General features: G+C 48.4%; 1 protein-coding gene across 6 annotated transcripts in view; it reads left to right on the top strand.

Moving 5' to 3' along the window:
- LOC134340437 (tax1-binding protein 1 homolog) overlaps window positions 1-16,133 on the top strand; it is a 150,874-nt gene that overhangs the window by 18,280 nt on the left and 116,461 nt on the right. For all 6 annotated transcript variants that reach the window (XM_063037673.1, XM_063037674.1, XM_063037675.1 and 3 more), the window contains exon 5: window positions 4,626-4,795. In XM_063037673.1, coding sequence (XP_062893743.1) covers window positions 4,626-4,795 — 170 coding nt within the window. The remainder of the gene's footprint in view (window positions 1-4,625; window positions 4,796-16,133) is intronic.

Raw genomic sequence — 16,133 nt, 5'->3', positions numbered from 1 at the left:
TGGCAGGCAGTTTCCTCTGCACTGCCACTGGGTAACGTACAAACACAGGCACCTCAATAGTCAGAGGAAGCATTTAAGAGCAATTGTTTCGCAAACTTTTCCTGGCGCAGAACTTTGAATTGGTCGATGCGCGAAGACTTGGAGTCAGTAGTTCCGTGATTTAAGGAATATAATCCACCAGTTTATTGGCCGGGTAAAATGGTCACGGCCTCCCCAACCCCAGCCACCCACCACCCCACAACAAGCTTGGGTTGGAGCTGATTGCCGCAGAAAATGTTACAAACAAGGGTCACACAGTTGTACAATTTGACCCACTGATGACAATAACTAGCTTCCTTATATACTGGGGGGGAATAAAAACCTGTATCAATGCAGAAACAGAATTCAAATCAGAACCTGCTTTAACATAGCTGGCATATGTCGTGAAATAGTGTTTTACAGTAACATTGCAATGTATTTTAATATTACAGTACAATATAAGTTTTGTATTACAGTAAGAAATAGTTGTATAACTGAAGGACCAAAGTAAGCTTCAGGGAGTTGTAAAATTAGTCAGCTCCATCATGGCTACCAGCCTGTATAGTAGCCAAGACATCTTCAAGGAGCCGTGCCTCAGAAAGGTGGCGTCCATTATTATTAAGGACCCCCCCCCCCGCCCTCCATTCCCAGGACGTGCCCTCTTCTCATTGCTACCATCAGGGAGGGGGTAATTATAAAATTTAAAGAGTGCAAAATGAGAGCAAAAAAAATCAGTGAGGTAATGTTCAGGGATTCAATGTCCATTCAGAAATTGGATGGCAGAGGGGAAGAAGCTGTTCCTGAATCGTTCAGTGTGTGTCTTCAGGCTCCTGTACCTCCTCCCTGATGGCAGAGGGGAAGAAGCTGTTCCTGAATCGTTGAGTGTGTGTCTTCAGGCTCCTGTACCTCCTCCCTGATGGCAGAGGGGAAGAAGCTGTTCCTGAATCATTGAGTGTGTGTCTTCAGGCTCCTGTACCTCCTCCCTGATGGCAGAGGGGAAGAAGCTGTTCCTGAATCGTTGAGTGTGTGTCTTCAGGCTCCTGTACCTCCTCCATGTTGCCCGTCTCTCGCTCTCTCATCGCTCTGTTTTGTGTGTCTCTCTCGTGTCTGTGTGTCTGTGTGTGTGTCTCTGTGTCTGTGTGTGTGTGTGTGTGTGTCTCTGTGTGTGTGTGTGTCTCTGTGTGTGTGTGTGTCTCTGTGTGTGTGTGCGTGTGTGTCTCTGTCTCTCTCTCTCTCTCTCTCTGTGTCTCTGCCCCCCAGGGCCGTGTGCTCAGCCCGTTGCTGTTTACGTGTTTTGTGTGTGTGTGTCTCTCTCTCTGTCTCTCTCTCTCTCTCTCTGTCTCTCTCTCTCTCTCTCTCGCTCTCTCTGTCTCTCTCTCTCTCTGTCTCTCTGTCTCTCTGTCTCTCTCTCTGTCTCTCTCTGTCTCTCTCTGTCTCTCTCTGTCTCTCTCTGTCTCTGTCTCTCTCTGTCTCTCTCTGTCTCTCTCTGTCTCTCTCTGTCTCTCTCTGTCTCTCTCTGTCTCTCTCTGTCTCTCTCTGTCTCGCTCTCGCTCTCTCTCTGTCTCTGCCCCCCAGGGCCGTGTGCTCAGCCCGTTGCTGTTTACGTGTTTTGTGTGTGTATGTCTGTCTCTCTCTCTCTCTCTGTCTCTCTCTCTGTCTCTCTGTCTCTCTGTCTCTCTGTCTCTCTGTCTCTCTGTCTCTCTGTCTCTCTGTCTCTCTGTCTCTCTGTCTCTCTGTCTCTCTGTCTCTGTCTCTCTGTCTCTGTCTCTGTCTCTCTGTCTCTCTGTCTCTCTGTCTCTCTGTCTCTCTGTCTCTGCCCCCCAGGGCCGTATGCTCAGCCCGTTGCTGTTTACGTGTTTTGTGTGTGTCTCTCTCTCTCTCTCTGTCTCTCTGTCTCTCTGTCTCTCTGTCTCTGTCTCTGTCTCTCTGTCTCTCTGTCTCTGCCCCCCAGGGCCGTGTGCTCAGCCCGTTGCTGTTTACGCTGCTGACTCCGACTGTCATCTTTCACTTTATGCCTTTTGGAAATCATTCATCTTTTACATATCTTTTAGCTATTCACAGTATGAGAGCTTTTGACTGGGGGTGCCCAAACTTCTGCATGTCACTGTACGTCAGCCAGATGACAGTCTACTTGAACGTGAACACAACTTACTGACCCTAATCCATATGTCTTTGGACTGTGGGAGGAAACTGGAGCACCCGGAGGAAACCCACCTGGTCAGAGATTCAGAAGTACGTTTACACAGCGTGCACTGTAAGATGTTGCACTAACCACGGTGCTGCCGAGCTACCAGTACTTAAGCAGTTCGCCTTTGACTTTTCCTCCTGATCGCGACTGCTTCACGGAGGAACTCAGCAGGTCGGGCAGCATCCGTGGAGGGGAACGGGCAACCGACGGTTTGGGCTGAGGCTCCTCAGAACAGATTCGAGGTGAAGACTCTGTCCGGCATCTGCAGTCTTGTTGCGTCTCCGTGTTGGGAAAGCAGTAAAAGTTTGGTGCCTGCCCTTTTTGTTAGGATTGTCTTAATACTGGGGGGGGGGGGGTTCCCAGCCTGGGGTTCACTGACCCCTTGCTTAGTGGTATTGGTCCGTTTCAACTTAATCCAGGAACTGGATCCCTGAAAACTGGATGAGGAAGACGGACTGCTGAACTACACAAGACAGGCGAGAGTCATGGGAAAGAGGCAGGGATTCAGGAATAGCCAAGGTCGCATCAGGGGGTGAGGAAGAAAACTCTGGCAACAATCTGACCCACTCCTGTCTCTGGGAATCGGGTTTAATTTCACTGCCGTAAGCCATGAAATTTGTTGCGTTGCAGCAGGGGGAACATTGCAATGCATAGTAATTAAACAAAACTATAAATTACAATAAGGCACCTGTTTTTTTAAAAAAAATTAGATAAGTAGAGCAAAAAAAAAAATTGAACTGTTCATGGGTTCGACTGTTCATGCAACACAGAGCGTCATAGGAAGTCATTCCTGCCTGTGGCCATCAAACTTTACAACTCCTCCCTTGGAGGGTCAGACACCCTGAGCCAATAGGCTGGTCCTGGACTTTTTTTCCTGGCATAATTTACATATTACTGTTTAACTATCTATGGTTTTATTACTATTTATTATTTATGGTGCAACTGTAACGAAAACCGATTTCCCCCGGGATCAATAAGGTATGAGTATGACTAAATCTGATGGCAAAGCGGAAGAAGTTATTCCTAAAGCAGAGTGTGGGCCTTCAGGCTCCTGTCCCACCTTCTAGATGCTAGCAATGAGAAGAGGCACCTCCCGAGTGTTGGGGGGGTGGAGTCCCGAATGGTGGGCAGTATCTTGCTCAAGCTCGGCCTTTCGAAGAAGTTCTCGCTGCTGGGGAGGCTCGTGCCGCGATGGAGCTGCCCCGAGTTTGCAGTTCTCTGCTTCTTTTCTATTGCGACTCAACTTTCTAAATTTCTAATGTGATGCTGTGGGGATGGTGGGTGAATATTTTCCAGCAGACGATATTCAAGTTGTGTCACTAACATCGCTTGTCCAACTTTCATTTAAACCAGGCGTTCTCGACCTTTTTTGTTTCTGCCTTAGACCAATACCATTAAACAAGGGGGTCCGTAGACCCCAGGTTTGAGAAACCTCTGTATCATCTTTGATGACACAAAAGGTTGTTGGTAGTGTGGAGGGCTGTCAGAGGTTACAATAGGACATTGATAGGATGCAAAACTGGGCTGAGAAGTGGCAGATGGAGTTCAACCCAGAAAAGTGTGAAGTGGTTCATTTTGGTAGGTCAAATATGATGGCAGAATATAGCATTAATGGTAAGACTCTTGGCAGTGTGGAGGATCAGAGGGATCTTGGGGTCCGAGTCCATAGGACACTCAAAGCTGCTACGCAGGTTGACGCTGTGGTTAAGAAAGCATACGGTGCATTGGCTTTCATCAATCGTGGGACTGAGTTTAAGAGCCGAGAGGTAATGTTGCAGCTACATAGGACCCTGGTCAGACCCCACTTGGAGTACTGTGCTCAGTTCTGGTTGCCTCACTACAGGAAGGATGTGGAAGTCACAAAAAGGGTGCAGAGGAGACTTAAGGATATTGCCTGGATTGGGGAGCGTGCCTTGTGAGAATAGGTTGAGTGAACTCGGCCTTTTCTCCTTGGAGCGACAGAGGATGAGAGGTGACCTGATAGAGGTGTATAAGATGATGAGAGGCATTGATCGTGTGGATAGTCAGAGGCTTTTTCCCAGGGCTGAAATGGCTAGCACGAGAGGGCACAGTTTTAAGGTGCTTGGAAGTAGGTACAGAGGAGATGTCAGGTAAGTTTTTGTTTACGCAGAGAGTGGTGAGTGTGTGGAATGGGCTGCTGGTGACGGTGGTGGAGGTGGATACGATAGGGTCTTTTAAGAGACTCCTGGACGGGTACATGGAGCTTACAAAAATAGAGGGCTGTGGGTAACACTGGGTAATTTCTAAGGTAAGGACATGTTCGGCACAGCTTTGTGGGCCGAAGGGCCTGTATTGTGCTGTAGGTTTTCTATGTTTCTAACTTCAATGAAAAGCGTAACATTGAGAGACTTCATAGTCATGAAAGCATATTGTGTGTGGTTTTTTTTTGTTTTGGCAGCTTATTATCTTCCAAAGGACGACAATGACTTTTACCAGTTCTGCTACGTCACCCAGAAGGGAGAGATTCGAGGGGCCAGCACGCCCTTTGGGTTCCGGCTAGCAAACCACGGCGTCCCTGACCATTCGGAAGGTGATTCCAGCCAAGAGATGCTGATCATCACCACGCAGGTGAGCTGTCTCCTTTGTAGCAACCCCCCTCTGGCCACTGAGAGTTGTCCTCAGAGTACAGCACAGGAGCAGGCCTTTCGGCCCATCTGGTCCTAGCCCAACCATTCAGCTGCCTAGTCCCATCGACCCCCCACCCAGGCCACACCCCTCCCCATTCAAGTGCTGACCCAAACTCCTCTTAAATCGGGGTTTCTAACCTGGGGTCCACGGACTAATCGTGAGGGCCTATGGCTTGGGGAGAAAAGAAGCTTGGGAGCCCCCATCTTTAATTGAGATGGAACCTGCATCCATGACTTTTGCTGGCACCTCGGGGTGGAGGGGGGGGGTCTGTTGCATGTGTGACAGCGAGAACGGCAACAGAGGAGTGCAACTGAACGGTTTTTTTTTAAGTGAAGCACACTGGTGATTGGCCGGCATCAGCACCGGACTTTGGGGCGCGAGGTCCCGAGTTCGAATCCAGCCGGCTCCCTGGCACGCTCTCCACCCGTGCCTGGGTTGAGTGTCGAGCTAGCAACTCGACCTCGTTTTTTAAAAAAAAAACCTGGAGAGGGACGGGTCTGCCAGGCTTCAGATGCCCAAGGCACGCCATATGATGAGCAATCACCAAAAAGATCGGTGCAAAAGCTTGTCATGACGGTGCCCTGACGACGACCCACGCCACGCCGCATGTGGCTTGGGGCCTGCTGCTCTTACCTCCAGCACAACAAGCCCACATGGAATATCAGTAAAATACAGCCAATTAGTCTCGTGAGACCATGGATTTGCGCCTTGGAAGGTTTCCAGGGCACAGGCCTGGGCAAGGTTGTATGGAAGACCGGCAGTTGCCCATGCTGCAAGTCTCCCCTCTCCACGCCACCGATGTTGTCCAAGGGAAGGGCATTAGGACCCGTACAGCTTGGCACCAGTGTCGTCGCAGAGCAATGTGTGATTAAGTGCCTTGCTCAAGGACACAACAGGCTGCCTCAGCCGAGGCTCGAACTCACGACCTTCAGATCACTAGACCGACGCCTTCACCACTTGGCCACGCGCTAACACAAAAATACGGCTACCAGAAAATATAATGCATATATCGTACAGGCCGCGCCCTCTCTCCTCTCCCCCCCCCAGCCGGGACATCAACATGCGCACTCGAGATCCCGCGCAAAACGAGAGGGCCTGTCGATCCACCGTGTGGCCAGTCGATGCTCACTGGCCGCGTCCAGGCGGTCGACCGATGCAGCATGCCCCCCCTCCCCCCAGGCCAACTCACTCACCCTAGCCGGTAACATCTTTGGAACACAGGAGGAGACCAGAGAGGCTGGGGGGAGCCGCGCGGTCACGGGGGCGGGGGTAGAAATTATGGACTCCTTCCAGACAGCGACGGGGACTGAACCCTGACCGGTGATTGCTGGCGTGGTTGAAGCGATCGCGCTGACCGTTGTGCTCCCGTGCCGCCCACAATCCACTCGATAGACGTAAACAAGATACGAACAGCGCACCTTTGTCGACCATTCGCGGTTCACGGTGAGATTTGGTCCTGTTGGAATTGGGTTTACTGATCGGGACGCTGGCGTCTCACACTTTCCAGGGCAGATGGTGATCTAACAAATGATTGTTTAATTAATTCTGGGGGCGGGGGGGGGACTGTGTTGCAGACACAGTAAGAATTTATTCCATTTTAGTACTTTCATGTATAAGGCCATAACGTAGGGGCAAGGACAGGAGAAAGTCTGCTGGAAATCCAAAGCAACAAATGCTGGAGGGACTCAGCAAACCAGGCAGCATCTATGGGAAAGAGTAGACAGTCGAGGTTTCCCCTATCACCTTCTAGCCCCGTTCCCAACAAGGGTCTCAGCCCGAAATGTCGACTGTTTGTTCATTTGCATAGACACTGCCTGACCTGCTGAGTTCCTCCAACATTTTGTGTGCGTCTGTGCAGACTCTGGGCTTCCAGTGTCTGCAGAATCATAATCTTGTCCGTCATGTTTTACAGCAGTCGGTACCCAGTTTAACGGTGCATTACCGCCACCTTCTGCTCTGGAATGTGCAATAGACTTGCATTCTAAATCCCTTCACCCAATCACACACGCTCTCTCGCTCTCTCGCTCTCTCGCTCTCTCGCTCTCTCGCTCTCTCGCTCTCTCACTCTCCCCCACTCATACCCTAACCTACACTTTATCCTCCCATCTTTGGCCATCCTAGTACCCCGTTCCTGCTTATCCATCACGTCCTATAAAAAACCCCTGTACCCCTTAAGAAAGCTAAAAATACCCGGACTTGTGCTCTCTCACCCATGCCCAGCAACCCTTTTAATGTGAATTCCTGCATCCCCAACTCCCTTAATTTATTTCTCATCATCTGTCTCTGTATCCCATACTTCCTGCAACACAAAACTACATCTTCTACTGACTCCTCTTCCTGACATTCCTCACACAATCCTGTCTGGTGTTTCCCTATCATTTTCAATGTTTTGTTTAATGCACAGTGCCCCAGCCTTAACCTAGTCCACACAGTCTCCTCTCTTCTGTATCCACTACCTACCCTAGTACCTGCAACACTCTTTTGTATTTACTATAAATGCCTCCCTGTCCCATCTTTCTTGTCACATTTGGTTGATTTTTTTTCCCAGATTATACACTTAACCTCTGCTTTTCTGATACTAATGTGCATTTCTATATTTTCTTTAATGCCCTCTTTGCCAACTCATCCACCCTCTCACTCCCCTTCACCCCTACATGGGTCTGCAGAGTCTCTGGTGGCCCCTTTATTAGGCTCACCTGTACACCTGCTCGTTCATGCAAATATCTAATCAGCCAGTCATGTGGCAACAACTCGATGCATAGAAGCATGCAGACGTGGTCAAGAGGATCAGTTGTGTCTAAACTGCTGAAGTTTGAAGTTTGAAGTTTGAAGTTTGAAGTTTGAAGTTTGAAGTTTGAAGTTTGAAGTTTGAAGTTTGAAGTTTGAAGTTTGAAGTTTGAAGTTTGAAGTTTGAAGTTTGAAGTTTGAAGTTTGAAGTTTGAAGTTTGAAGTTTGAAGTTTGAAGTTTGAAGTTTGAAGTTGTTCGGACCAGACATTAGAATGGGGAAGAAATGTGATCCATGTGACTTTGACCGTGCAAATGATTGTTGCCAGATGGGGTGGTCTGAGTATCTCAGAAACTGCTGATCTCCTGGGATTTTCTCACACTACAATCTCTAGGGTTTACAGAGAATGGTGTGGAAAAACAATTTTTATTGGGTGCATCTTACTGCTTTCCTCTGCGTGGTAATTTTTTTCCCCGGTTGTTTGCGAGTACATTTATTGCTCGTATCTCTGAGGGATGAGGTCAACAGTTCATTGAGTGTTGTAGGAACAAAGGGCTTGTTCGCTCGTAGCCTTGCTGTTCTAGGTGCGCTCAAAGTTCACTCCTTGCCTTCAGCCAGACCGGCCATTCTCACCTCTGCAAACCCTCTCCAATGCACCCGGTGGCCACTTCATGAGGTTACAACGGTCTCTAGAGATTACAGCGAATGGTGCAAAATAATAACTTCCATTCGGTGCCAGTTCTGTGGGCAAAAACGCCTTGTTAATGAGGGAGTTCAGAGGAGAACGGCCAGACTGGTTCAAACTGACAGGAAGGCGACAGTGACTCAAATAACCACACGTTACAATAGTGGTGTGCCGAGGAGCATCTCCGAACACACAACACATCGAACTTTGAAGTGGACGGGCTACAGCAGTAGAAGCCGACAGACGTGCAGCAATACATCCAGTGGCCACTTTATTAGGTACAGGAGTAGAACCTGGACTGGTCTTCTGCTGCCGTACCCAGTCCTCTTCAAGGTTCGATGTGCTGTGTGTAGTTGGAGTTGCTGTCGCCTTCCTATCAGTTTGAGCCGGCCTCACTATTCTCTGACCTCTGTCATTAACTGTTTTTTGTTTTTCACAACGTTCTCTGTAAACTCTAGAGACTGTGGTACGTGAAAATCCCCAGGAGACCTGAGATACTCAAACCACCCCTTCTGGCACCAACAACCATAATAATAAGGCATCCGTTAGTCTTGCGAGACCATGGATCTGCGCCTAGAAAGTCTTTACTCTCCAGGGCAAGGTTGTATGGAAGACCGGCAGTTGCCCATGCTACAAGTCTCCCCTCTCCACAACACCGATGTTGTCCAAGGGAAGGACACTAGGGCCGATACAGCTTGGCACCAGTATTGTTGTAGAGCTCTGTGTGGTTAAGTGCCTTGCTCAAGGACACGACACGCTGCCTCGGCTGGGGCTCGAACTCACAACCTTCAGATTGCTAGTTGAATGCCTTATCCAGTTGGCCACGTGCCCACACACCCATTCCACGGTCAAAGTCACGTTTCTTCCCCTTTCTGATGTTGGGTCTGAACAACGTCTAAGCCTCCTGACCATGCCTGCATGCTTTGATGCTTTGAGTTGCTGCCACGTGATTGGCTGATTAGATATTTGCATTAATAAGTGGTGTACCTAATAAAATAGTCACAGTGTACATATTTAAAAAATAATATGTGTTGTGAAAGAGGGCAAAATTAGTGAGGTAGTCCTGTGATATCGGGAAAGGAGCTGGTCAGGGTATCAGAGGAGCCTACTGGGACGGCGGAGGAACCGGATTAAGTTCGGAGGAGCTGAGCTGGCTGCAGACAGTGGCTGCTGCTACTGGGAAACGTAGAAATTGTTGCAGTATAACTGTAGGAGATTGCCTCGGACATTTCTTTCGCGATCGCAAGGGTCTGTTGGACAGTGATAACGTAAGTTGCCACGGGCTTGTCTGGTGGTGGGACAGGCGACGTGGGAGCTGTGTCACCTCCATTGTAGCGAGAACTAGGCCGCAAGCCTCTGGCTTGCCTGCTGCTGCAGGCCAGGTGAGAGACGGGGGAAGCAGCGCAGCGTGGCGTCCGTGCTCAGCTGTGGGGCCTGGCCTCTCCCGTCAGTGCTGCCCTCCTGTGTTCCAGTGGTGGAATGACAGTGTAGACTCGTACCTCTGCCAGGAGACTACCATCAATTGCTGGACATTGTTGCTCAGAATCTTGGACTGTATATAGAGTACGTTATTTTGTGTTTTCTTTTGAGTGAATATGTTTCTTGGCTTGCTATTTTGAATTAAGTTACTCGCTATTTCTGAAGTTTGCTTGCTATTTTGAATGTTAGCTCCTCCGCCCCAGAGGAATGCTGGCTCGCCCAGCTGTATCTATGTATGGTTTGAATGATGTTAAACGATTTGACTCTTTGATTTGATGATTTGGCTGTTGGATTTGGATGATTTGGATAATTTTGATGGTTATCAACAGAGTGCAAACTGCCAATGGGTAGACTGTAACCAAACTCTTGCAGTGATTAGAGTCAATTTGGTCTTCATCATGAGATTGTTTACCATAAGACGTAGGAGCAGAATTAGGCCATTCAGCCCATCGAGTCTGCTCCGCCATTCCATCATGGCTGATTTATTATCCCTCTCAAACCCATTCTCCTGCCTTCTCCCCGTAATCTTTGATATCTTGACCAATAAATAGCGCTTCGACCTCTGCTTTAAATACATCCCATGACTTGGCCTCCACAGCCGTCTGTGGCAGCGAATTCCACAAATTCACCTCCCTTCCGCTAAAGACATGCCTACTCGTGTCTGTTCTGAATGGACGCCCCTCTAGTCTGAGGTTGTGCCCTCTGGTCCGAGACTCGCCCACTTTACACAAACGTTTTGTCTCTTTTTCCCCCCACCACCACAAACACTGCTGAAGTTTGGCGGGCGGATTTTACGAGCCGGGGGTGGTTTATACTTCGATGTCTTTCAAGCGTTAGGTTAGAGTGTGGGGGTGCGGTTCTGCTTGTACCTGGGAACCAGATGGTTTAAATCAGTGATGCTCGTAAAAGGAAGAGCTGTGTGGCCTGCCTTGCCTTTATCTGTGGCCCGGCGTATCCTTTCTGCTGCCCTATGTTATTGGGCCCCCATTCAATGTGCTGCTCTGTGCTGTTCATTGTTGTTGTTATTCCCTCCCCCTCTACTCCAATTTTTAAAAAAAAGGACCTGGGAATGCTGGAATGTTATTGGGAGGCATTCCCTCTCTCCAGTTTCCATACCACAAGCAGAAAAAAAGGCGGCTTTCAGATGGTGTGACGTTGAGCGGTGAGGGGCAGCGGCTGGACATCCCACTGTGCAGCCGGCCCCTGCTGTGAGTCTGGAAGGTCGGGGTGCAGATAGGGACGTAGAGGAACGGGGCAGGGGTGGGTGGGCTTCAGCCCGGCCCACTGCCCAGTGTAACCGTGGCCCACGGCTCATCAGCTTTGCTCCTCTCGGTTCCCCAAAACTCCCGGCCTCCTGCCCTCTCAGGACCGTGCCTGCGCTCTCTTCAAATGCGGCCACAAGACACGAGAGCCGAATTATTTGGCCTGCCCAGCCTGTGCTGCCATTTCACAATATTGATCCATTTCCCCTCTCGGCACCAATCTCCTTGCCTTCTCCCCGTGCCCCTTCATGCCCCAACCATTCGAGGGAAAAACTATGAACCTCTGCCTTAGATATACCCAGTGGGCTCCACAGCCACAGCCGCCAGTGGTTACGAATTCCACAGATTCACCACTGTCTGGCTACAGAAATTCCTCCTCATCTCCATTCTAAATGGATGCCCCTCTAGTCTGACTCTGGTCCTAGACTCTCCCACCATAGGAAGCATCCTCTCTACTTCCAGTCTATCCAGGCCTTTCAATGTTTGATAAGTTTCATAGAAACATAGAAAGTAGGTGCAGGAGTAGGCCATTCGGCCCTTCGAGCCTGCACCGCCATTTATTATGATCATGGCTGATCATCCAACTCAGAACCCTGCACCAGCCTTCCCTCCATACCCCCTGATCCCCGTAGCCACAAGGGCCATATCTAACTCCCTCTTAAATATAGCCAATGAACTGGCCTCAACTGTTTCCTGTGGCAGAGAATTCCACAGATTCACCACTCTCTGTGTGAAGAAGTTTTTCCTAATCTCGGTCCTAAAAGGCTTCCCCTTTATCCTCAAACTGTGACCCCTTGTTCTGGACTTCCCCAACATCGGGAACAATCTTCCTGCATCTAGCCTGTCCAATCCCTTTAGGATTTTATACGTTTCAATCAGATCCCCCCTCAATCTTCTAAATTCCAACGAGTACAAGCCCAGTTCATCCAGTCTTTCTTCATATGAAAGTCCTGCCATCCCAGGAATCAATCTGGTGAACCTTCTTTGTACTCCCTCTATGGCAAGGATGACTTTCCTCAGATTAGGGGACCAAAACTGCACACAATACTCCAGGTGTGGTCTCACCAAGGCCTTGTACAACTGCAGTAGTACCTCCCTGCTCCTGTACTCGAATCCTCTTGCTATAAATGCCAGCATACCATTCGCCTTTTTCACCGCCTGCTGTACCTGCACGCCCACTTTCAATGACTGGTGTATAATGACACCCAGGTCTCGTTGCACCTCCCCTTTTCCTAATCGGCCACCATTCAGATAATAATCTGTTTTCCTATTTTTGCCACCAAAGTGGATAACTTCACATTTATCCACATTAAATTGCATCTGCCATGAATTTGTCCACTCACCCAACCTACCCAAGTCACTCTGCATCCTCTTAGCATCCTCCTCACAGCTAACACCGTCACTCAGCTTCGTGTCATCCGCAAACTTGGAGATGCTGCATTTAATTCCCTCATCCAAGTCATTAATATATATTGTAAACTGGGGTCCCAGCACTGAGCCTTGCGGTACCCCACTAGTCACCGCCTGCCATTCTGAAAAGGTCCCGTTTATTCCCACTCTGTTTCCTGTCTGCTAACCAATTCTCTATCCACATCGATACCTTACCCCCAATACCATGTGCTTTAAGTTTGCACACTAATCTCCTGTGTGGGACCTTGTCAAAAGCGTTTTGAAAATCCAAATATACCACATCCACTGGTTCTCCCCTATCCACTCTACTAGTTACATCCTCAAAAAATTCTATGAAATTCGTCAGACATGATTTTCCTTTCACAAATCCATGCTGACTTTGTCCGATGATTTCACCGCTTTCCAAATGTGCTGTTATCACATCTTTGATAACTGACTCCAGCAGTTTCCCCACCACCGACGTTAGGCTAACTGGTCTATAATTCCCCGGTTTCTCTCTCCCTCCTTTTTTAAAAAGTGGAGTTACATTAGCCACCCTCCAATCCTTAGGAACTAGTCCAGAATCTAACGAGTTTTGAAAAATTATCACTAATGCATCCGCTATTTCTTGGGCTACTTCCTTAAGCACTCTCGGATGCAGACCATCTGGCCCTGGGGATTTATCTGCCTTCAATCCCTTCAATTTACCTAACACCACTTCCCTACTAACATGTATTTCGCTCAGTTCCTCCATCTCACTGGACCCTCTGTCCCCTACTATTTCTGGAAGATTATTTATGTCCTCCTTAGTGAAGACAGAACCAAAGTAATTATTCAATTGGTCTGCCATGTCCTTGCTCCCCATAATCAATTCACCTGTTTCTGTCTGTAGGGGACCTACATTTGTCTTTACCAGTCTTTTCCTTTTTACATATCTATAAAAGCTTTTATGTTCCCTGCCAGTTTTCTCTCATAATCTTTTTTCCCCTTCCCAATTAAGCCCTTTGTCCTCCTCTGCTGAACTCTGAATTTCTCCCAGTCCTCAGGTGAGCCACTTTTTCTGGCTAATTTGTATGTTTCTGCTTTGGAATTGATACTATCCCTAATTTCTCTTGTCAGCCACGGGTGCACTACCTTCCTTGATTTATTCTTTTGCCAAACTGGGATGAACAATTGTTGTAGTTCATCCATGCAACCTTTAAATGCTTGCCATTGCATATCCACCGTCAATCCTTTAAGTGTCATTTGCCAGTCTATCTTAGCTAATTCACGTCTTATACCTTCAAAGTTACCCCTCTTTAAGTTCAGAACCTTTGTTTCTGAATTAACTATGTCACTCTCCATCTTAATGAAGAATTCCACCATATTATGGTCACTCTTACCCAAGGGGCCTCTCACGACAAGATCGCTAATTAACCCTTCCTCATTGCTCAAAACCCAGTCCAGAATAGCCTGCTCTCTAGTTGGTTCCTCGACATGTTGGTTCAAAAAACCATCCCGCATACATTCCAAGAAATCCTCTTCCTCAGCACCTTTACCAATTTGGTTCACCCAGTCTACATGTAGATTGAAGTCACGCATTATAACTGCTGTTCCTTTATTGCACACATTTCTAATTTCCTGTTTAATACCATCCCCAACCTCACTACTACTGTTAGGTGGCCTGTACACAACTCCCACCAGTGTCTTCTGCCCCTTAGTGTTACGCAGCTCTACCCATATCGATTCCACATCTTCCCGGCTTATGTCCCTCAATGAGATATCTCCCCCCCCCCCCCGGTGTCGTATGACATCATCATGATGCACCGTATGACGTGGGCGATCGTGGTCTTTCCATGACCATGGTTGTCCTTGGCAAAGTTTTCCACGGAAGTGGTTTTGCCATCGCTGCCTTCTGGGCAGTGTCTTTACAAGACGTGTGACCCGTATAGAAGAGGAGAGTGGACCGTGGGAGGAGGAGGAGGAGGGGCACCAGTGGGAGGTGATGGCCAGGTGAAGAGAAAAGATGGGCTAAGAGGGGAGCGAGAAACATAGAAAATAGGTACAGGAGTAGGCCATTCGGCCCTTCGAGCCTGCACCGCCTTTCAGTACGATCATGGCTGATCATTCAACTCAGAACCCTGTACCAGCCTTCCCTCCATACCCCCTGATCCCTTTAGCCACAAGGGCCATATCTAACTCCCTCTTAAATATAGCCAATGAACTGGCCTCAACTGTTTCCTGTGGCAGAGAATTCCACAGACTCACCACTCTCTGTGTGAAGAAGTTTTTCCTCATCTCTGTCCTAAAAGGCTTCCCCTTTATCCTCAAACTGTGACTCCTTGTTCTGGACTTCCCCAACATTGGGAACAATCTTCCTGCATCTAGCCTGTCCAATCCCTTTAGAATTTTATACGTTTCAATAAGATCCCCCCTCAATCTTCTAAATTCCAACGAGTATAAGCCTAGTTCATCCAGTCTTTCATCACATGAAACTCCTGCCATCCCAGGAATCAATCTGGTGAACCTTCTTTGCACTCCCTCTATGGCAAGAATGTCTTTCCTCAGATTAGGGGACCAAAACTGCATACAGTGCTCCAGGTGTGGTCTCACCAAGGCCTTGTACAACTGCAGTAGTACCTCCCTGCTCCTGTACTCGAATCCTCTTGCTATGAATGCCAACATACCATTCACCTTTTTCACCGCCTGCTGTACCTACATGCCCACTTTCAAAGACTGGTGTATAATGACACCCAGGTCTCGTTGCACCTCCCCTTTTCCTATTAGGCCACCATCCAGATAATAATCTGTTTTACTGTTCTTGCCACCAAAGTGGATAACCTCACATTTATCCACATTAAATTGCATCTGCCATGAATTTGCCCACTCACCCAACCTATCCAAGTCACTCTGCATCCTCTTAGCATCCTCCTCACAGCTAACACTGCCGCCCAGCTTCGTGTCATCCGCAAACTTGGAGTTGCTGCATTTAATTCCCTCATCTAAGTCATTAATATTGTAAACCACTGGGGTCCCAGCACTGAGCCTTGCGGTACCCCACTAGTCACTGCCTGCCATTCTGAAAAGGTCCCGTTTATTCCCAGTCTTTGCTTCCTGTCTGCCAACCAATTCTCTATCCACATCAATACCATACCCCCAATACCGTGTGCTTTAAGTTTGCACACTAATCTCCTGTGTGGGACCTCGTCAAAAGCCTTTTGAAAATCCAAATATACTACATCCAAAAAGGGGAGTGGAAAGAGAGAGGGGTGTGGAGGGGGAAATTACCAGAAGTTAGAGAAACCAATGTTCACGTCAATCAGGTTGGAGGCCCCCCACCCCCCCACCACCTTCTAGCTCCTGGCTTCCTCCCCCTTCCTTTCCAGTCCCAATGAAAGGTCTCAGCCTGAAACGTCGACTCAGCAGGTCCTCCAAGCGTTTGGAGGAGCTGCTGAGCTCCTCCAGCATTTGGTACGTTGTTTTATTTAATTCTGAGAGGGTCTCAGCCCGAACACCCCTCACTCAGGAAGTTCCAGATTCCCATTGCCTTGAGTGAAGCATTTGCCTGAAACTTTTTCTCGGTAAGGCATTAACTGAGGAAGTTGCTGAGAATAACCTGAGGAGTTGGGATGTTCTGCTGAATCTGTATAATGCGTTGCTGAGGGGCGAACTTAGAGTATTGCGTGCGGTTCTGGTCACCTACCTACAGGAAAGATACCATTAAGATTGAAAGAGTGCGGAGAAAATTTACAAGAATG

The sequence above is a fragment of the Mobula hypostoma genome, chromosome X1 (assembly GCF_963921235.1).
Source record: "Mobula hypostoma chromosome X1, sMobHyp1.1, whole genome shotgun sequence".
In the NCBI taxonomy this organism is placed as follows: domain Eukaryota; kingdom Metazoa; phylum Chordata; class Chondrichthyes; order Myliobatiformes; family Myliobatidae; genus Mobula; species Mobula hypostoma.
Note: the sequence above shows the minus strand (reverse complement) of the source record. Positions and strands in the feature narration are given on the sequence as shown.